This window comes from Amphiprion ocellaris, chromosome 21 (assembly GCF_022539595.1).
Source record: "Amphiprion ocellaris isolate individual 3 ecotype Okinawa chromosome 21, ASM2253959v1, whole genome shotgun sequence".
Taxonomy (NCBI): Eukaryota; Metazoa; Chordata; class Actinopteri; family Pomacentridae; genus Amphiprion; species Amphiprion ocellaris.
Window position 1 is genome coordinate 23,535,216 of NC_072786.1, and position 22,306 is coordinate 23,557,521.

Below are 22,306 nucleotides of genomic sequence, written 5' to 3' on the forward strand. Positions count from 1 at the left end.
ACATTACAAGCAGGTGCCACATGTCAGTAGTAGATGTTAGCTACACACCAACAGGAGGATCCACTTTATTCCTAGAGGCCTAATATCTAATCGCCATGCCAAAAAATAGCTTCCCAGACGTCAGACAGGTTATATAAGCAACGGTAAGACAACAAGGACTTTTTTCCCAGTGTTTGAATATAGAAAGTCACCCACATAGGTTACATAATAATCAGAGCATTCCCTGCTTTTAGAGTGTAAAATATTAGGGCAGTTGAAAAAACTGTCCAAAAACAAATGTTTTCATTTCACATTTTTATTGTTCGTCATAATGAAACAGCATCACTGATACAAAAAAACATCCCCTTTGTTTCAGTAAAATTACAAATCTGAATGTTCAGCCTGGTCCACAGGGAGCAGAGACACTGTGAACAGCAGAAACACAAGCAGTGCTTCTCCACGGCTGAGGGTCCATAGAAAAATAAGGCTGGTGGTTCTGTACATCTACTTTCAAAACACTGTCTGCATTGAGCTGAAAACTTGTCGGCTTTACAGATCCACAAGAAGGCTTCTCACCTCGGCCAGCACAATATACAACAGGATTGTACAGCTTGGCTCAATCATGCAAAAGAGGTGAAGAGACATGAAGCGAGTCATGAGTGAGAGGAAAATTCATCTAGATCAAATACCTGAGATACTAAAGTGGATTGAGGTGTAGTGTAAGGAGGACTGATATAAACCTGCTGCCTCTCGCCTTTCTTTGTAACATGAGCCATTTAAAGAGATGAATCCCAACCCGAGGAAGAGACGAAGCTCTTATGTGGACTGCCTATGGTGGGAGGCTAATGAAGTTGCAATAAAACATTCATAAACTGAATTAAGAGAGAGTGATATAGACTTTTAAAGTGAGAACAAATCCGTTGTTAAACATTCATAGAGAATGGGCCAAGTAGACCCTTCAGTCGTGAAGCCTGTTGACGTTATCAAGCTGTGGAAAGCTTATATTCAAGTATCGTCATGGAAATAAAGCCTCACCAAGACCGGGTTTTAAAAGATTTTTCAATGACAGTAGCGAGATACGTTATAAGCCACAGTAAGGTTTTAACTAAAACTGTCCGATTGTCCTGGTAGGTCTTTAGAACGAGCTGACATGAAAGGTTCAGCTTTTCTGTGAAATGATTAAGGCGTTCTGTAGGAACCTTCCTGTAGTGTGGTCACGTAATATTTTGGGTGATCTCATCTTGTTTCTGTTAACATCTGTGTGTTCCAAAACACATGTATGCTGCTTACTTGTGGCTTTAATTTGTAACCCAGTGTTGGTCAGCAGAAGCCAGTGAGTCTCAGAAACTTGATGCCATATTTCAGAGACTTCTGGGGAAACCGTGTTAAGATGTAGGTTGTTGATTAATACATCCTGATTTGAGAAGTCACCACTAAAACAACAAAATGCATACAGAGGGAACAAATTTTCTACAAACATACAAGCATCAAATAAAGGAAAAAAAATATCCACTGTCATACAGCAAGAGAAAAAAGTGTAATACACGTTATATATATTTTTATATATATATAGATATATATATATATACTAAAACAAACACTGGTTTGCAGAAGACTTGTCAGGTAGAATCCCCCAACAACCCACTCACAGGCAATGAGTGTCAGTGTACCATAAAATAAAGATTATTTACAGAGCATATACAATTTGTCCAAAAGGACCATGTTTGTAGTTCAAAAACATGCACATAATACACTATTTCATTTGAAATATCTATTTGCTTCATGTACATAGATCCACACAGGATCTATAAATGTTGTCCACTTTGGCTGGGAGAAGAGGTGGAACGAGACAGATCTGAGGTTTGGATGTCGTCATCAACTATTCCACTAAAGGCACCTGTCTGAGAAGCCAATCACAATGACAGGAATCCAAAAGGCACGAGTTACAAGCTAGCTGTCATAATTTGTGTTTGATTCCAAGCTTAGGTGAAAGGTATAAGGAAATGTTCAAATGTGTATATTAGGTTGGAACACAATGAACTAAAAGAGTGTGAGCCTTACTCTTGACTACGAAATGAAGCAAGTAACTCATGTGTAACAAATTTTGAACTCTCTTGTACTTGAGTCAGGTCCTCTAGCCACTAGTACTCTAGCTAGCTCCTCTGTTAGCCATCATGATGTCTGTGATGTCATTTACCCTATGGCTTCTTCCAAATCACCACTGTTTAAAGAAATCTAAAAAGAAGTTATTCAATTTATTGCTGTGAATGAGACGAGAACACTGATGCCACTCTTGTCTTTGAATGCAAAATATGACGCTGGCGCCTGGAGCTAGGAGTTAGCTAAGACTAGCAGAATGACTGAAAACAAGGATGACATTAAACCTGAATGGCCCAAAGTTCAAATCCACCAATCAGGACTTCTGAAGCGTAGTAACTGAAATGTTGAAAACCAAGCAGTGAATAATGAACTGTGGTTTCATGAGAAGTTAGGTAGCTGTTCTCTAGGTTTGAAAAGCTAACTGCCTGTTAGCCGTAATGTTAGCTACATATTTAGCATTACATGAGTGGTACAGATTTTCTCTTCTGACATTAATGTATTTCTACAATTATTCAACTATTCTTCTAACCTGAACAGCAGATAATCACACTGAAAATAAAAGAAGCTTTTCCTATATTTGAATGACAGTTTGGGGGAAATGGAGGGTTCTTATTCGGCAGCAATGACGTTAGTTTGGCACACTTTGAAAATATTGTACAACAATCTCAACATGTTGAATGAAAATACATTCCATTTATGATACGAATATTCAAGTCAGCAATTTCATATTTGTCTCTACTGGCTTTGATTAATTTTTCAGTTGTCCAAACTGAATTTTTAAAATGTGTTTTTTTGTTTGTTTTTTTTAACACATTTTTGCCAATTATTTATAAAAATAAGAACATATAGTTCCATATGTTGATCTGTGTAGCCCTACATTAAGTGCCTAACAAGTTATTCCAGCAGGTGTGTATAAACTGGTTGTTATTATTAAATTATTGTGTAACTTCATACAAATTATTGTGTAACTTCATACAACCTGGATGACAGACGACCTTAAGAGGTGAAGGAAGACATTATGTACAACGGTCACTTTTTCAGTGGATAAATTATGTACATTCATAACTTACACGTTCCGATCCCTCCGTGACAGTAATACTGAAAGCACCTCCTGGTTTCATGTGCACAGCTGGGATAAAAACGGCTGGCAAGAAGGATCCTTGAGAATGTGAAGCTGGAAAGCTCTAGCATGAACCTACCAGCTAAATCTGTATGTGCATGCAGACTTTGGCAAAGCTTCTGATTAAATTAAACCGCATTTTCCCGAATAAAAGACTGAATTAAGTTGCTGATCAAATGTCGTTTTGAGATGATCTGACTGCTTGATACATTTTAGGTATTTTTCATGGACAGTAGCGTAAATACAGATGTTGATATGTGTGTTAGCGCTACAAACAAAGCGAAACGTAATGCTGGAAGTGCTCCTTTTCCATGGATGACGACACACTCCACCTCCAAATGTCTCTTTCAAGTTCAGAGGACTGATGGACTTGCATTATCGTTCCAGCCTTGCAAACCACAGTTCACACATGGGCTTCAGGTGAGGGCTGCAGAGTGACTTCATTCTGTGTGTCTTCATTGACGGTAATAAAAATATTGATGATTTTAGGCTGTCCGTTACCCCCTCTCTGGATTTTGATTCTCTCGTTTGTGTTGTCACATCCAAAAAAAGCCAAACAAAATAAAAAAAGAACTGAAAAGATCCCTCCAATGATAAACTCTGGGGAAAAACTGATGTCTTAACTTAGTGCAGCACATTATGTCCATATGTTAAAGGTTTTGCGATGATTTGATGAAGTGAAGGGAACAAAAGACCAAGGCAAACCAGAAGAAATGCCAGGTGAAGGGGTGAGGCTGGCTGCACTCTGTGAGAAGAAAGAAACCAGGTTTAGTGGCCTCCGCTGGAGCCCGAAGGGTTGTGGATCCAGTCGAGGACGATGAGTGACAAGCTGCCAATCATGAAGACGATTCCCACAACCAGGAAGATGGTCGCCTGAAGAGGAAAGACAGAACAAGAATGGATTCAGTGTGGGGAGATACACAGCAGGGGTCTGCTGAACTTTCTGCCGGGTCACGTCTTAAAAATGTTCTCCAACCCTCCAGGGATGAATGGAGAAAGCTGATACAGTGAGAAAGCAGCTGAGAGTGTGTGACTGTCAGTACATTTCTGCACACTTACTCCAATCTTCTGCGGGGAGCGGAATGGCAGCGACTTTACCAGGCGGAGGTAAAAAGCAGCGGGAAGGATGAAGATGAGCATCGTGGCTGCAGAAGAACCTGCAACAAAGCAGAGAGGAAGACTGATTTAGCCAATCTGGCAACTCAAATCAACCTGAAGGGTCACAATAAATGTTGACTAAGATGATAAACACTCCTGCTTGATAGCAGGACTTGAGGTATTCATGAACCTTCCTACAAAAGTGTGACTGTAGGACTCTGGTCCAGAAAGTAGAGATCACTATGACTATTCTAGCTGGGAACAGCTGATTTTTATTGGAATATCTCCATAGAGGTACAGAGGAACATTTCCAGCAACCATCACTCCTGTGTTCTAATGCTACATTGTGTTAGCTAATGGTGTTGAAAGACTAACTGATGATTAGAAAACCCTTGTGCAGTTATGTTAGCACATGAATAAAAGTGGGAGTTTTCATGGAAAACATGAAATTGTCTGGATGACCCCAAACTTTTGAACTTTTGCATGTTTCTATATAGATGTACATTTTTTAGACCATAACAGTCATGTAGTGAAAATCTCTCACTCTGACAAAGATGCCATTTCCCTGTTGCCTTTGCAAGTACCTTGTTTTTTTGAAAACACCAAAATGGCATCTTTAACCCCCATTCCCAGCAGTGACGTCCTCTCCTCCCACAGAATTTACGCACATGAAAAACAGCATCTCTTGGCAGCTCTTAAAAGGTTAGTGCACCTCTGAAGCTCTACTAAAAGTTGGGCGAGTAGGAAGGCTGATAAAGTGCTGTTCCTCCGAGCGCTAATATTAGGACCGAAATGCATCAACCTGAGAATCCTTGGCCGTTTTAGACTGACTGCCTACGGAGATTCTGCACAAACTAGGCCATAGTTTGACCTGGTGTAGGGAGGAAGTAGGACACTTCTAAATTTCCCAATAAAAGGAGAAGGATCCATTACTTTAGCTTTCAGGTGTCATCAGTGCGACATGGGTGCAGCTAATATTAGAGGAGACCTGTGTGAGTGTGTGTACTGTTTGTTGGTAGTGTGTACGTGGCAGTGAGAACGTGAATAAGTGTTTTAGATCCAGTGGTCACAAACTGCTCACGCGACCGCACAGCTGACTCAACCCGACACTTTAAGCTTCTGTACTTCGAACGTCTTTACTTCATAAAACGACCCCTGAACTGCAGGTGCTAGTCAGGCTGTTCCACCAGCTCATATCAGACCAAGCTACAGGTTCATGTGTGTTCTGCATTTACCAACATCCCTCATAAGGTATGTTTAATATGTTAGAAAGCTATAGATCAGGGGTATCAAACATGAGGCCCGCGGGCCAAAACCGGCCAACCAGAGGATCCAATCTGGCCCTCAAAGTATAAAAATTACAGAAAAGACATTAACTGCAGATTGTAAATTTGTAAAACTATAAATTTAAAATAATTTCTAGACCTTGAGAAGTTGCTCTGATGTTAAAGTAAAATACTAGATTGCTCACAGTTTTTTTTGTCTTTTTGTGAAACATTTTTGTAATATTTTTTCTTGTTTTTGTTGTTTTTTTTGTCTGACTTTCGTTGTTAGTCTCATGTTTTTGCCGTTTTGTTTCTTGCTTTTGTCTTTCCTTTTTGTCTCGCTTATGTTTTTTGTCTCATTTTTGTCATTTTGTGTTTCGCTTTATTCATTGTTTTTGTGTATTGTTTTTGCCGTTTTGTGTTTTTTTTGTCTCGCTTGTGTTGTTAGTCTATTTTTTTGTTGTTTTGTTTCTCACTTTTATCATTTTTTTTCTCTTTTGTGTTGTTTGTCCATCTTTTTGTCACTGTAACTTTTGTGTCAATTTTTTTGTCTTTTTTTTGTTTTGTTTCCAGTTTGTCTCATTTGTTTCTTATTTTTGTCGTTTTGTGTCTCATTTTTCTAATATTTTGTCTCGTTGTTTTTTGTCTTATTTTGTCTGACTTTTGTCCTTTTGATCATAAAGCAAACTATTATATTGTTCATGTCCAGATATGGGAGACTAAATTTTGTAGATCCACTCTGATCTGTAAGTTGTAATGTGTAAATGATAAACTGAGGCATAACGTTTTTTTAAATTGAACTTATTTTTCTTAAGAAATTTCAGGTTGTTCATCATGTTTTGTAAAAAGATAATTCCTTAAATGTGAACATTTTTGCACTAAAACAAAGGAAAAATGTGGAGTTGTGGTTATTTATAGATTATTATGCTCTGATTTTACCGGTCCGGTCCACTTGAGATGAAATTGGGCTGAATGTGGCCCCTGAACTAGAATGACTTTGACACCCCTGGTATAGATGTTTGTATTCAGTGTCTGGACTCACCGATGAAGCCGAAGATGTCCCTGATGGTAGGAACGAAGATAACCAGCATGTTGTTGAAGGCCAGAATGGCGGCGGCGATCAGCATGTGGCGAGTCCAGCTGAACTCTCGACCGCTGAACAGCAACGTGGTGATGGAGGAACGGATCTGGAAAAACACAAAGTACTGACACTTAAGTGTTGGGCTTGACGAAAATGTATGAAGCTGATTAATGAGGTGGAACACTCTCTGTTTTAGTCAACCGATAGCTGCAAATGTCACAGTTTGGTTTGATGAAATGAATTCAACTCTCGCACTAAATTTAGCCGACTTCACAGTGGACTGCAATAAAATGTGCCGGTGCTGTTGCACTATTTCAGTATGCTATGTGTCTCTGTCTAATGAACAACTCAACAGTCTGCATGTCTGCCAGCCTGTGCCTGAATGATTCCCACACTTGGCAACTGACTGAAGTGTGTCAAGTGCTACGAGGGGAGTGTGTGTGTGTGTGTGCGTGCGTGTGTGTGTGTGTGTGTGTGTGTGTGTGTGTGAGCAATGGAAACAGAACTAGGAGATCCCAGCTAAGACGCCTGGTGCTGCTGAGCCACAGGCAGCCTGTTAAAGCCTTCACTGGGTGAAAGGTTGCAGGTATCAGGTGAAGCCCGAGGCTGGGTCGGCTCGCGGGCCTCCAGGAGAAAGGTTACCAAGAGCACTGCTCACAGCGCCCATTCAGAAAGCCTGGGGATTATCTCCAGCAGTGCAATGGAACCATGGGATTGCATCAGCCGGTAGCGAGAGGAGGGCGGACCCATCTGCAGGGGGCGGGGTCAGCAACTCGCTATTGTCACTCACAAGCCTGTCTTCCTTCCTCTTTTACTAACTAGTCCCAATTTAATGCAGAGGAGGATTTGTGAGATTGAAGAGCAGTTTCAGAGGAAGTCACTTCTTTGTACCTGCTTACCTGAACAGGGCAGACGTGTAATGTGTTCCACTGCTGGCAGAACACTGCATGCCCTTTTTGTAGCATTCCAAGTCTGACTTAAGCCCAAGATTTATATTCAGTTAGCATGGCACAGTGGAAAAAAAATCAAATTAACTGGATTTTCTGCACTGTCAGATCGAACCAAGTGACCCCCATCCTGACTGTCAGGAGGCAGCGGGGTGACGCCTGCACTCCACCGTCCTCTGCCAAAGAAGTGTCACCACTTCAGCCAAAACTCGTTTCTTCTGAGAGATAATTTAAGTGCATCTCTCCTAAGGTTTTAAAACTGTGCCTCCCCCCACTGCTACCTTCTGCTCACTCCCACCAGCTGTTGCATAATTAGGCCAGTCTGGAAAACTAGAGCCTGGATGTAGCATTTCTCTCCAAGGTTCCAAACTACTCTGCACCCGACTGTTACCTGGCGCGAAGCCTTTGGAGTCCACCGTGTGATATTTGCTCACTTTTTATACCTTAGTCTTTACCTGTCAGCCTGTACACATAGCCGGATCAGCCCGGACACATCTGGCTTCAGCCAGTTAGCAACAAACCAGGGACTGAGATCTTAGCAGTGCAAGCTGGTTCGGCCAAATCTGCCCAGATTAGAAGCAGATGAACATAAATCAAGTGCATCTGCTGCGTTTTCTCCGTAGATTTGAGTCAAGTCAAGGTTTGTGCACATGTTAAACTGCAAGTACATTGAAAACAAGAGGCAGGTGGCAGATACTGAGTGGCAGCTGGTAAAAGTTATTTCTACTTTCAGTTTTGCTCAACGGTCACACATTTACATTTGCTCAGAAGTGACAACTGAAACTACCTTCAGCGGGGTAAAAGTCCCTTTGCAAGTGAAAATATCAACAGGAAAAGCATATCAAAGTGTTTTTGACTACAAAAGCACTGGGGCATTACTTGAAGTTAGGCAGCTATACTGGAACTTTAAGACTAAGAAAACGTTTACAAACTGTGCTTCATTACAGCCAAAACAAACTGAAGAGCAAACCGGCCTCAGAACACAGAGCAGCAGATGTAAACATGAGTGCTCTAGTGGTGACTCTGGACCTCTGCAGCTCATCATCACCACCACCAGCCAACAAGCACACTGTGTCTGGGACAGCATGGTGCACACACTGTGCCGTTTTTCTGAAGGGATACATATAAAACTCCTCTTTGCACTTCAGTAAAGACTATTTTTAATCTTTCGGGCTGTGAAATGTCTGTCTAGCTGGTGTTCATCCCTTCCAGCTCTTTAATTCACCAGAGGACCCCTCCAATAGTTTATTTGATGTTTGCCCTTCTGGAAAAGAGTCACAGGGCATCTGGACCTAAAAGAATGACCTATTTCACTGAATTGTTTCAATATTAAAAAATAGGTTGACCTCATGACCCCTAGGAAATTCATTCGTGTCATTTTTTTTTTTTTTTTACATTTGCAACAGCTGACAAGATGTTTTTCTAATGGCTTATAACTGATGGATGAGTAGGTACACTACCAGTCAAAAGTTTGGGGTCAATCAGACAATTTATGTTTTCCATGAAAACTCACACTTTTATTCATGTGCTAACATAACTGCACAAGGGTTTTCTAATCATCAATGAGCCTTTCAACACCATTAGCTAACACAATGTAGCATTAGAACACAGGAGTGATGGTTGCTGGAAATGTTCCTCTGTACCTCTATGGAGATATTCCATTAAAAATCAGCTGTTTCCAGCTACAATAGTCATTTACCACAATAGCAATGTCTAGACTGGATTTATCATTCATTTAATGTTCTCTTCATTGAAAAAAAAATGCCTTTCTTTCAAAAATAAGGACATTTCTAAGTGACCCCAAACTTTTTGAACAGTAGTGTACATGACATGTTTTAGGTAAAAAGAAACCAGATAGCATGTGAGGCTTTACAGAGAAGTAGTTAGGTTAACACTACACAAAGACAGTCTGTCTGTTTTATGACGGTTTAATCATAAAGCTGACGTTGGAGGTGTTAATCAGCTCGTTTGCAGCCCTCTCCTGTGGTTTCCGTCTCCAGCCGGAGCCTGAGAACTGGGGCATGTTTGACTCCACATAAAGCTCTTTCATTATGTACTGGATCCTGGCAAAGCTCTGTGTGATCTGGCCTCTGTTAGCATCTATCCTTCACGTGACTGCACACTTCTCCCCCCACCACACACATTCTTTCTGCTCACATATAGTTCTTCCCCACAGGAGCCAAGGACAGTTGCAGACAAAGCTAATGTTAATCTCTAACTGAAGGTCGACCGTATTTTCATGTAAAATGAAGGTCAGGAGGAGTCAAGACAAGATTCTTAAAGGTCAAATGGAAACTTGGCGGAGCGACTAAGCAGTTCTTTTGACTGGATGCCTTACATGCATCCAACTTCGTCAATCTTTCAACCATATTACAGCGACACTATTTTATTTACTGCTTGAATAGTTATGGTCAGTTAATTAAACTTTCCCAACTCTGCACAAATCAACTTTTTTCAGCTAAGGCAGCAGTTTTATTTACATTACTGTCTCTCAAAACTAGTTCTTCCCGCCAAAGCAAGCTATGATTCATGCCTTTTCACAGGTACTACTACAGGTATGTGCAGGTTAAAACACACCCTCACAGAAGGAATTTGTTTGACATTTTTAATACCTTCATAGCTGATTACAGGACCATGAATACATTCTTCTATCTAGCGCAGAGTTGCTGCCCTGCCATTTCCACTAATTCACCACAGATGCGTTGCTGCATCCCATTTCAGTCTCGTGTTTCTCTGTCCCTATCAAATTTTGATGTACTTCCTCAAACGCTCACTTTTTGTTATTCTTACTTTTTGCTCTTTTATGAGAGAGCAGCTTTGGCTTTAAATGATGTTCTCTATAAAGTCTAAGCATTTAGTTGGAGTCAGACACACACTGAATAAACTGGTGGAGGAAAAAAACAAACCGATCATGGATCGTGATCTTGTCAGGATGTCAGAGTTTGTTGGTATTACTCGACTATCAGCGGCTTCATGTTAAATAAAACCACCAGCAGCCTTTAATGTTTGACAGACTGCTGCAAATGTGGCAAATATGTAGAAATGCACTGACGTGAAGCTACTGCACATGTTTGGAGCCTTCAAGATGGACTCCAAGTGGGCCAGAAAGTAGCTTAATAACAACTATGCTTCTGTTTTGTCTGCACTGCCCATGTGGACGTCAGCAAGGAGTATAATCAAGGCTTGTGATGGCAAAGCTATCAGTATACTGGCCCAGAAAGCCACAATCTGTAACTCTGCAAGAGGGAAAGTTTATTTTACTCCAAAAGTGATTAACACAGATCCACAATACCTACAAACAAATGGAAAACATGATAAGACACAGATACTGCACCTTGCTTTTGGATATTCGTCATAGAACGTGAGGTGGAGACATAATATTGCCCCACTAAATATATTCTTTACGCTTTCTTGTTCATTGCAACTAGTTTAGTTTTAGAAAACAAACTTCATTTTGATCATTTACATAGTGCATAGGAATGCACTGCATTTGAATTTAAATTCTCGAAAACACATTATTTCCAATCTATTAGATTTACATCTATGATTAAAAAAAAAAATCATCATTAAATAAGGTAAATTCCACTAAACTTTCACCTGTTTTCAGTGGATGCTTTCAGTGATGCTAGTGGATAGCTTTAGCAGGACTTTAGGGAGTTTTTTATTCTCCATGACTAGGTTTAGCCTTTGTTTCATTTGATTTACAGAATAAAAACTGAATTACGCATGTTTATCAATACAGTAACCTTGAGCACCAATACAGAGCTTCATTACTATGGGGAATTGCAGATAACAGCCTGTGAAAACGTAATATATAAACACAGTTTATCTGTACATGAAGCTAGTTTGATAGCAGCTAACATACTTTTACTCTTCAGTTGACTGTGAAGTTCTTTCCAAGGTTTTTCCCAAAGCAGGGTAAGTAATGTAACTGTATTTTAGGTTTTAGGTCTGTTTGGTAGTTACAGAAAAACCAACATGCTGTTTTTATAGAAATACATTTGTATATGGGTAGAATAAGCACCTTAGTCATATCACATGAGTACTGGTGTTTGCCATATTTGCTACAGCCGATTTGACTTGGAGTTTCCAAACTCTTGAATACCAACCATAATAATGGGTACGCATACGTACATTACACAGTCGTGATGATCACAGAATGCACTACAGCTAGAAAACCAAACATTTCCAGATCACATTTAGAGTTGGTTTCCAACACTAAAAAATGACAGGACTGCTAGCAATGTTTGAAGCAGATCCAGCTGCAGATCTGTGAACATTATCCATCATTAACGCAGTGTATTTGGAAGACTGTGTGGCCTTTGCAGAGGTTCGAGTTTCTGCTCAGCCTCTGTTTCATTGTCTCTGTCTCTATGTGCCTGAAGGTAGCGGTCAGGGTGAGGGTTTTTCCACTGTCCACTCTGAGCCTGTAAACTTCCACTGCAGAGATGAGGCTGGTGGGGGTTGGGGAATCCTCTCTCACGTTCTCTTTGACAACAAAAAACAGCAGTGTCTGCGGAGGGAGGTCTGCTTTAGAGACATCCACTGCAAGAACACAAGCTAAATGTGATGCTGCCTTACTGTGAGTGTACACAGTGAATGTTTGACAGAACAGATACACAGAAATGCCCCAGTAGCACATTATTTAATTAAGTATAGGTGTGTGTGTGTGTGTGTGTGTGTGTGTGTGTGTGTGTGTGTGTGTGTGTGTGTGTGTGTGTGTGTGTGTGTGTGTGTGTGCTGTGTCATGATGTGTTTCCTAAACATGGAGTCACTGCTGCATCATTCTCTGTCAGCATTCCCCTTTGACTGAATATTAACAGATCTGCTGCCCCCTGGTGGCGGTCTCCTGTAACTACAACCACTTCAGTAATAATTCATAAATGAGCAGCTGCTTGTCTTCCCGTTAAACCAAGTGTCTGAGCGACTGTTTGCGTGTGTGTTGCTGAAAGCTAAAAAAGGGGCAGGAAACTTCCTCTGACCAGCAGCCATTTCTGTTCCTCTGAAGTCAGATAAGGGACAAGCTAAATTTAGCCAACTACCATATATGGAGAGGGAAGGAAAAGGAGTGTGTACATGTGTGAATAAGTGTGACTGACACGATAAGTTTTGGTGACTAGAAATCACATGCAGCTTCACATCTGACCCTATATCAGAGAAAGCTTAGGCTAAAAAAAAAAAAAAAAAACAGGGCGGGTTGCCCCGTTGAGGTCTTGCAGTGTGTATACGTGTGTGTTCGTCTAATTTCGAGGTGTGGGCTTTTACAACCTCAGTCTGTGCACAGGGGATTTGAAATGACGACACCAGAAGAGTTCCAAACTGAACAGTGTGTTCTTTTTTACCAAACTGCCAGGAAAAAAACAGCTGCGTCCAGAAAATGACAAAAAAAAGACTGACTCTGCAGCAAACACAAAACACCGTCTGTAAGCAGAATGACACAGAGTGGCAGTAATGCTCGAAATTTACAAGGGTGGTGTGTGTTTGCTTGTGCCTGAAGAACGTGCTTGCGTTCGCTGACGTAAATCAAATTATATCACTGCTTAAGTGAGGCTCCGTTTAATGATGCTGAGAGATGAAATGAAAGTAGAAAAAAGCCGCTGCTGTGATATTCTACAAAGAAGAAAGATTTTCTGCTTTCCAAATCTAATTGCTGTAACTGTCAGAGGAGAACTCTGGCTAAAAAAAAAAACATAATTTACTTTTTATGACACAACAGAGACACTGTGTTTATGCATGTTGTACTCACAGGGAAAAGCACGATGGGGACAGTCAGAGTGACGGCAGTGAGGACAGCCAGACGCACCATCAGCAACATGGTGTCAAACTTGTACACTTTGGTGAAGGTGTGGAGCAGCTCTGCCTCCACATTGTCTGTGTTGGAGGGGAAACAAAGGAGCAGTCTGTGAGCAACACTCTGACAGAAGCCATGGAAAAGACTGGAGAAAACAAAAGTAAGCAGACTCTGCTGCATGTTGTCACAGCTGATAAATAATACCTGTGTGCATTGCTGCTCTTACCATAAAACGTGAGGTAGCCAAACAGTGCTGACAGCATGTACATAATGAGCATGGCCAAGATGGACAGGTTGGAGACGTTCTGCATCTTTTTCCGGCTGCGGCTGAAAACACAACAAACACATTCATGCTCAGATGTCACATCAATTTAAAACATTTAGATTTAATGACCTCGTTAAAGGTGCTGGCCAAACCTAAAATGGCACGATTAAATGACAGAAAATACTTTCATTACGTGACATTCAGGTACGTAAACATCACTTATAGTGAGTGTACACTTTGCTTTCTGTGTGGTTCATGTGAGACTGATGCCTCTACCAGGGTCAGGCTGCATCTGTTATTAAAATCTTTGTTTTCTGGAGGCTGCTGAGTGTTGCACATTAACTGAAGAGGCTGGCTGATGCTGCTATGACTGAAATGGATGCAGAATTGTTGTGCTTCATTGCTGCTGTGTCACATTTAGGTAGAGTTATAGGTGAGAATTGATTGTCAATGCATTCAACTCTATGCATTCTAATGGTTTTCAAAGACTCATATCACCTTGATTTGAAATAGACAATGGGAAATGAGTAAACTGAATGAAGGTTTGTTTAAGATATGATGATGGTGCTTCACAGCTTGTGTAAAGGGAAGAGGTGCACTTACTCTTTCAGCTCACTGTAGATAGGCAGCACCTCAGGATGGCAGACGAAGGCGAACGCCAGGATGGGTACAGTGTACGCTGTCTGTGGAAAAACCAGGATGGAAAACATTTCAGACACACAGATTAAGTAAGAAAAAAATAAAATTGATGGTAGCTGTTGAACAGAAATGCTCAGTTGCTTTTGACAGTGGATGGTGCTGCAGTTCCGAGGTGGAAACAAGAGAAAAGAACAAGCACTTAGCAATCTTTTCCTCAGCACTGATCAGTACTGACTCACCACACACAGTAGGAAGCAACATGTACAGCCAATAAAATGCCAAGCAAACCAACACAAGGCAGTGTCAATTGCAATTTTTAATCCCGCTTTGTAATTTTCTTTTATATATGTATACAAAGCATGTACAAAGGTGTTAGTTACATGGAAGGTTAATGTGACTCTCATAGGCATAGAACATACAGTACGAGGATATTAGCTGTCAGCTGTCATCTTCTAAAAATCTCAGTGTTTTTTTTAGTCAGTACTGGTTCTTCTTTGAGGCTTGCTTCAACAAACTTCCAAAACAACATTGAAAGTCAGATAGTGATGAAGTTAAAGGTTAAATTGACTACTTCCCCTCTAAAACTAGAGGGAGTCTAATGCTTCATGCCATATTCCTCTCATGATTTAATGTCATACAGGCCCAGACACTGATCCCCAACCACACACACCCTGAACAACTCCACCTTAACCAAACATGTCTTTGCAAAGACTTGGCCTTCTGCTTCTGCAGGATTAGGTTGTAAGAAGCATTCCACATGTTTCCACGTCACTCATCTCTATAATCTCATGCTATATTGTGCAAATGTAAAGTTCACCATTTTGTGTTTGTTTTCTTCACTCTCCATGTTTAACATTTTTTCCTTGTTCTATGAGTCACTGTTAAAGCAGTAACATGAGTTAAGGGGGAACATTTGCATCTGTGTGTACCTGACACACCCACCAGTTCTTCAGGTTAAATACTGGTGAGACTTACAAATGGGTTACGTTTACATGTAACTGACCATGCAAGTTGAAACAATCCAATCGATCAAACATTTCTTAATGAGCCCTACAAACAACCTGCAGCTTCCAACCCCATCGTACCTGTGAGTTGAAGACAAAGTATTTGGGCGTGCACATCTCCTCTTCATCAGGGTGGGGCTCGAAGTGGACTCCTGTGGAGTGATGGGCGTCATGACTGCCGATGACCGCCGGGGAAACATCAGCCCGGGAGAAATCCATCTGTGCTGAGTTGTTCTGTAGCGCGTACAGCCCCGGCATGTGCGACGCATTCGTGCTGAGGTTGTACGACGAGCCGTAAAAGAACGGGAGAGGGCAGGGCAGCTGGGTCTTCTTGTAGATCATCTGGAAAACACCAGCATGAAATGAGGCAATGCTCATCTAAGCTGTGCACATGACATGAATGAAATCTCACAAAAACAATAATATTAATGATAAAAACAATCATGTATATTCTACATAATGCAATCTTTATAATAGGTCGACTGCAGTCACAGGTTTCAAAACAGTTCACTTCCTGTAATGCAGATTGTGGTGGCCATATTGGAAGTTGTCAGGCACACATTACAATTATTAGTCCACTACTGCAAGCAGCAAGGTAGCAATCTGGTTAGCTAAGTGGTCATGTTTTTGTTTTTGGGCAAACTGGATTCAGCAGAAATAAACAGTAAACACAACACTGACATACTGTTTATTGGTAAAGTTGGTAGCTATGCTAACAGTTGCTTATTTATACATCTCACACACTTGGAGGTACATTAGCATTCCTTTTGTGTCCTGTTTCAAACCACCTGGTGAACACAAGCTTCTACTGTGTTAGATGTTCATATAGAGTTATAGTTAATATAATTCATTATATGTGAGGAATAACTTTCAGTTTTTCATTTCCTCAAAAAATGGACTTTCACCTGCTTTGCTATTTTTTTGCACCAAGTCAGTTAAATCAACCCTTTCAGAAAAATGTATTAATTAACTTGGATTTACAAGTGGAAAAATCCCAGTATTTTTGATATGTGAACACCATGAAGAAACCACCATGGCAGTGGACACAGCTCTATTCGTACTACAGGTATGTGTCAGTCTGCTGTACAAATGGCTGCATTGACCCTCATATCCAACACAGATGTCAAGATGGCGGATGGACACAGCGGCCTCTCCAGGAGAAAGCCAGAGTAAAAGTTTTGAGTGTTTTGCCTATCGAGCTGTTCATTCCTCAAAGCTGACAGCCGAAAGACTTTGCTGAACACTGCTGGCATCAGACAAACGTTTCAGGAACATTAACGGCAGAACCACCAGAATGATCAACAGCTTCGTTCCTAAAGCTGTCAGAATACTGAACTGCTGATCCGGATATGAACACACTTCTGCACCTTAATCTCATTTTAATATTTTTAGTTTTAGTTTCAGTGTTTGAATTATTTATCATTCCATAAGGTCACTTTAACTGTCATGCACTTTACATCACAAGTTACTGCCATTTACATTTAATAACAATTCAACTGCCAATTTTGTCAATTTTGCCTATTTTGTAAAACGACATCTTAGGGATGTGTGTATGTGTGTGGGAGGCTGTGTCACTGCATAGGTGTGGGTGTTCTTAACTTATTTTCTATTTTCCTATTTTTTTCTCTCCACTGTAAAGTTTGTTTAATTGCTGTAAATTGGATCCTGGAGAAACGCTCTCTCATCTTGCCTGCACTACTGTTGTATGTACGTAGCTAAATGACGATAAAGCTTGATTTGATTTGATTGATTTTGATTGAAAATTCCACAGGACTCCTGTGGAATTTCTGCAAAGTCGTCTATGACTTTGCACTTTTTACAGAGCATGATAAGTCTGGCTGTAGCACTGTGTCAGGGGTTATTCCTGAGCTGTGTCGAGCACAGTGAGTGGATTTCTGGAGAATTTAGAATTTCCTACTGTGTCTGGGCTTCATCGAGGGAAAGCGCACAACAACACATCAAAGCACCGTCCAAGTCTGGCCGTGACTACTTCAATTACAACTCTTTTAATGATGAACTACAAAGCTGCGGATGACAGAGAATTTTCTCCCGCAGCTTCTCCTAATTTCAAATAATTGTTTTGGGAACAATTTGTTCTTCTGGCTTATGTGCAGGTGTGAACAGCCCTACACAGTCAAAACACAGCATGTGGTCATTTACAGAGGGGTCTGTACAGATCCTTGCAAACACTGAAAGCAAGTATTGGCTATAAAGCTGTTGGCTGTAACACCAAAGCAACTAGCTGAAAGATGCTACCATGCCCCAAAGAGCTGTGATGGGCGAGACTGAGGTCATTCTGGGTTGGTTCATCACTAAGTGTGATGTGTAAATGGTACATGTTGATCTGTTAATATAAACATACCAATAACAGAAGTTTTAAAACATCCTATAATACTATACATTGTTGTTCAAAACTTTGGCGTCACATAGAAATGTCCTTATTTTGATTTTTTTTCAATGAAGATGACATTAAATGAATGATAAATACAGCCTAGAATGTGGTAAATGACTATTGTAGCTGGAAACAGCTGATTTTTAATGGAATATCTCCATAGAGGTACAGAGGAACATTTCCAGCAACCATCACTCCTGTGTTCTAATGCTACATTGTGTTAGCTAATGGTGCTGAAAGGCTAATTGATGATTAGAAAACCCTTGTGCAGTTATGTTAGCACATGAATAAAAGTGTGAGAAAGTGTGTGAGAAAACATGAAATTGCCTGGGTGACCCCAAACTTTTGAACTGTAGTGTATATCCTAGTAGCATGTGTTTAAACTGTCTAAGCTGAACTTACCACACCCAGGAAGAAGACCATGCAGGAAAGTGAAAATCCACTAGTGTAGCCCAGGTAACCTACAGAGGAAAAAACATTAGTGCATGAAACAACACTCTTCCTCTCTTACTCTGCACTTTGCTCTTTCCTTTTGGTTTTTAACATCCAAGAATAAACCAACAAAAATCAACATGAGCAGAACTGAGACGCAATTTAAATAAAGCCTTTCATGCTTTGAAAGAACCAGTGACACCACAGTCACTGGCGTCATTCATCACATTCAGCTCTGTGCTGCTTTATGTCTAACTGTCTTAATTGCATCATCTGGTCAGTTGGGCTTTTTGGAGCTGAGTTTGATCTGACTCCTGTGTTCATAAATTACCTCTGAGTGCTGCAGCTGACTACAGGGTTATTAGCAGTGTCATGTTACAGTAACTTCTAATTGTTGAGCTGACTAAGGGGCTACACTAGTGTTACATTACTTCTGGTGGAGCAGAGCTGATTACAGATAGCTGCAGGAACATGGAAGCACTGAGGAACTTGGCTTCAGGCAGCGGGAAGTGAACATTAGAACAGAACCATTTGGAAGTCAGCGCACGGTAATGATATTAGAAGTAAGTGGATTTAAGGTCACAGAACACGTGGTGAAATATTTGAACCAGATACAATTTGATGGTCAAATATAATTCAGGCTTTAGCTATCACTTGTGTCCTTACCCAGATTTTTGAGGAGAGACAGAGGCAGAATGACTCCGATGGACACAAACACCACCAGGTAGTTTCCGTTCAGGTACCATTCACTGCAAATAAAGCGCAGGATTAAAATCACAAGAGATGGCACACAAAAACAAAAATGCACTTTGTCTTTAAAAGCTCACACACTCACCCAGAGTTTTCTTCTAAGCCCCGGAAGGCTCTGATCACTTCTGGCAGCTCATACTTCACAATAAAGAGGTAGCTGGACATGGCTGCAGGATGATAACAGAGGAAATACTGAGAGATTCCCTACAAATATCTTTCACATATTCACATGACAAGCACTCACTATTACATCACTGAAAACTTCTGTCACACTAATACACTACTGTTCAAAAGTTTGGGGTCACTTAGGAATTATATCTGAAAGAAAGGCAGTTTTTTTCAATGAAGACAACATTAAATGAATGATAAATCCAGTGTAGACATTGTTAATGTGGTAAATGACTATTCTAGCTGGAAAGAGCTGATTTTTAATGGAATATCTCCATAGGGGTACAGAGGAACATTTCCAGCAACCATCACTCCTGTGTTCTAATGCTACATTGTGTTAGCTAATGGTGTTGAAAGGCTAATTGATGATTAGAAAACCCTTGTGCAGTTATGTTAGCACATGGATAAAAGTGTGAGTTTTCATGGAAAACATGAAATTGTCTGGGTGACCTCAAACATTTGAATGGTAATGTGGGTAACAATTAAAATAAAAAAAACTATATAAACCATGCAGTGAAGTATCTGCATTCACAATGCTGCTTTACTCCTTTATTCAGACTGTGCCTTTAGTTTGTTTTCCATGGGTCTCGGGTTTACCTCCGATGTTTTGCATGATAATAGATCCGAATGCAGCCATTTTCCCAGGCCAACCGAATGCTCTCTCTCCCAGCTTCTCATAAATGAGGGATCCTGCCAGAACAGAGAGGTTGATAGAGAATTACCCTCAAAGAACAAGTCGGAAATCAGAAGAAACATAAAGATGAAGAGAAAACAATGAGATCCTTTTTTGCTCCCTCTTTCCTAAAACTTGCTTAACCTCCTTCTGCTACTTTAGGAAAAAGTCAGTTGCTCCCCGATCCTTTATACTCCCCAGAATGACTATTCAGTTCAGAAATATAGTTTTACTGACTAAATAAAGCACACTTATAACTCTTAATGAGTAAAGTTTTCTTCAACATTAACTGAAAATTGCACAAAGTTTTCCAGAAAATCATTAAAAGCAAAGTAAAAGAATGATACCTTCCATAGACTACTGATTGTAGAAGAGGACACAACAAAATAATATTTGAATGTTTTTGGAGGCCTGAAGCAGTGCAACTGTACAGTATTTCATAAAATACATATGGCTGTGTGCAGCTAAGTTGAGCTGTTTTCCTATTTCCTGCTTAGACGATCAGCTCTGGACCTCATCCTTTCATTTTTTGACCCATTATGGGATCACAACCCGACGTTAAGAATGACTGTTTTCATCACTGGCCATTTAGAGGCCAGTCAGGCTTACTGTACCCGAAGTGACCTTTAATACCAACCTCCTTCCTTAGCCGTCACAAGCAGCAGGTGTACAGAGTATAAGGAGAGGATGGCCACACCGACGAGCAGGACTCTGCACAGAAAGACAAACATACATGTTAGCTGGAGTAGACGTAGTTATCCGTCTACTTTGATGTAGCTGCATCGACACAATCCTGGCAGGACCTTTTCTTCCCTCCTCTTTAAAAAAGGGAACATCAAAGAAGGTGTGACATTCTGCAGCTGTTCAGAAATGTGTGTCATTGAGTTGTGTGCTCAGAGGGCTTGTCTCAGGGGACGCTGTGTGCTTTCAACATGACTTCAGCATGGTTCAACACGACCAGCGCACTGTCACGTCAGTGCTACGTCAATACATCTATTTACTGCATTCTTCAGATGGCATACTGTATGTCAACAGGTCGATGCTGGAAGCACTGGGACAGGGCTTAACTTTTACAGCTTCCAGGAGTAATTTTACCCCCAATTCCTTTTTGTCCTGGTGTTGGATCTGCATGAGCTATGGCAACATTTCAACTCTTGTTCCCTGTAACACTGCCAACCCATAAGCTGGGCACGCAGCGGGGGCATGGATGGGGGCATTAAGTGGGTGTTGAGTGACAGCGGGGTACTGGATGGTGGAAGTCCTTCATGAATGCTGATAATGCATATGCATGGGACAGATAGCTAGGTGAGAGATGGCAGAAGAACTGAAAGGCAGGAAGTCAGACAGAACTGCTCTCTGTTCCAGGTGGTCACATTATCACAGTTTAGATTTATGTATGCAAGAGTCATCCAGTCAAAATATGAAACTGTCCAAAACTTTGGTTTATGAGCAGCTTCCTGCAAATGTAGTGGTCTTCACTTTAGCTGTAGTTAGGCTGTAGCTTGTGGTTAGTGCCAAATACTACATGGATCATTCCAGAAGTGGAGGACATTTTGCGTCTCACCCATCAAATTTCAAATATTCAATGTACAGAACACTAAAACATGCAGTTGTTGTGTAAATGTACTTGTCCTGAGACCAAATCTAAAAAATAACTAGGAGAAAAGAATGTTTGAAAAAATTTGTTAAAATACCAAATAGGTCTGGAGTTCCCCCTAAAATGTCATTTTTCTCTTGTCTGGTCTGTTTGTTGTGCTGCAGTGTACTTACGTAAAGAGAACGATGCCAGTGTTTGCCATGGCGAAGGACAGGCCGAGGATGCCGCTGCCCATGATGGCATTGCTCAGGTTGAAGACAGACATGCCGAAGGAGGCGTGACCGGGATGCTGTTCAGAGAGAAAGAGAGGATGATAAGAGATCTGTATGAGGAATGCAAACGAACCACGATAAAAAACATGACTAACTAACTGATGATATATTTAACATCTCATTGAGTAATCTTATGGTCAAATATACTATACACTACCATTCAATGGTTTGGGGTCACTTAGAAATGTCCTTATTTTTGAAAGAAAAGCAGTTTTTTTTCAAAGAAGATAGCATTAAATGTATCAGAAATCCAGTCTAGACATTGTTAATGTGGTAAATGACTATTGTAGCTGGAAACGGCTGATTTTTAATGGAATATCTCCATAGAGGTACAGAGGAACATTTCCAGCAACCATCACTCCTGTGTTCTAATGCTACATTGTGTTAGCTAATGGTGTTGAAAGGCTAATTGATGATTAGAAAACCCTTGTGCAATTATGTTAGCACATGAATAAAAGTATGAGTTTTCATGGAAAATATGAAACTGTCTGAGTGTCCCTAAACGTTTGAACAGCACTGTATGTAGCCTGCAGTACAGAAAGAAAGCAAAAAACTGCCAGTGTTTGTCTAACCACATCAGACTCTGATGCCTTCACATGTTCACATTCTCTACACTGCTAAAAACTGACTGTTTAGTACTTATTTGTTTTTTTTAAAAATGTCCTTCAACTTCAGTTCATAAGTGCTGACAGTTTCATGACTTCATCCCTGCTGCCCCACTGTAGTGGTCTTC

At 40.6% G+C, this 22,306-nt stretch overlaps 1 protein-coding gene across 2 annotated transcripts in view; it reads right to left on the reverse strand.

Moving 5' to 3' along the window:
• Positions 1-279: 279 nt before the first annotated feature.
• slc38a4 (solute carrier family 38 member 4) overlaps positions 280-22,306 on the reverse strand; it is a 42,558-nt gene continuing 20,531 nt past the window's right edge. For both annotated transcript variants that reach the window (XM_023290398.3, XM_023290390.3), the window contains exons 4-16: positions 21,475-21,590; positions 20,342-20,415; positions 19,629-19,721; positions 18,949-19,030; positions 18,780-18,862; positions 18,084-18,142; positions 15,371-15,631; positions 14,250-14,329; positions 13,608-13,708; positions 13,337-13,461; positions 6,605-6,749; positions 4,259-4,356; positions 280-4,072 (exon numbers count right to left, since the gene is read on the reverse strand). In XM_023290398.3, the coding sequence (XP_023146166.1) occupies positions 3,968-4,072; positions 4,259-4,356; positions 6,605-6,749; positions 13,337-13,461; positions 13,608-13,708; positions 14,250-14,329; positions 15,371-15,631; positions 18,084-18,142; positions 18,780-18,862; positions 18,949-19,030; positions 19,629-19,721; positions 20,342-20,415; positions 21,475-21,590 (1,422 nt within the window). In that variant the 3' untranslated portion in view covers positions 280-3,967. The remainder of the gene's footprint in view (positions 4,073-4,258; positions 4,357-6,604; positions 6,750-13,336; positions 13,462-13,607; positions 13,709-14,249; positions 14,330-15,370; positions 15,632-18,083; positions 18,143-18,779; positions 18,863-18,948; positions 19,031-19,628; positions 19,722-20,341; positions 20,416-21,474; positions 21,591-22,306) is intronic.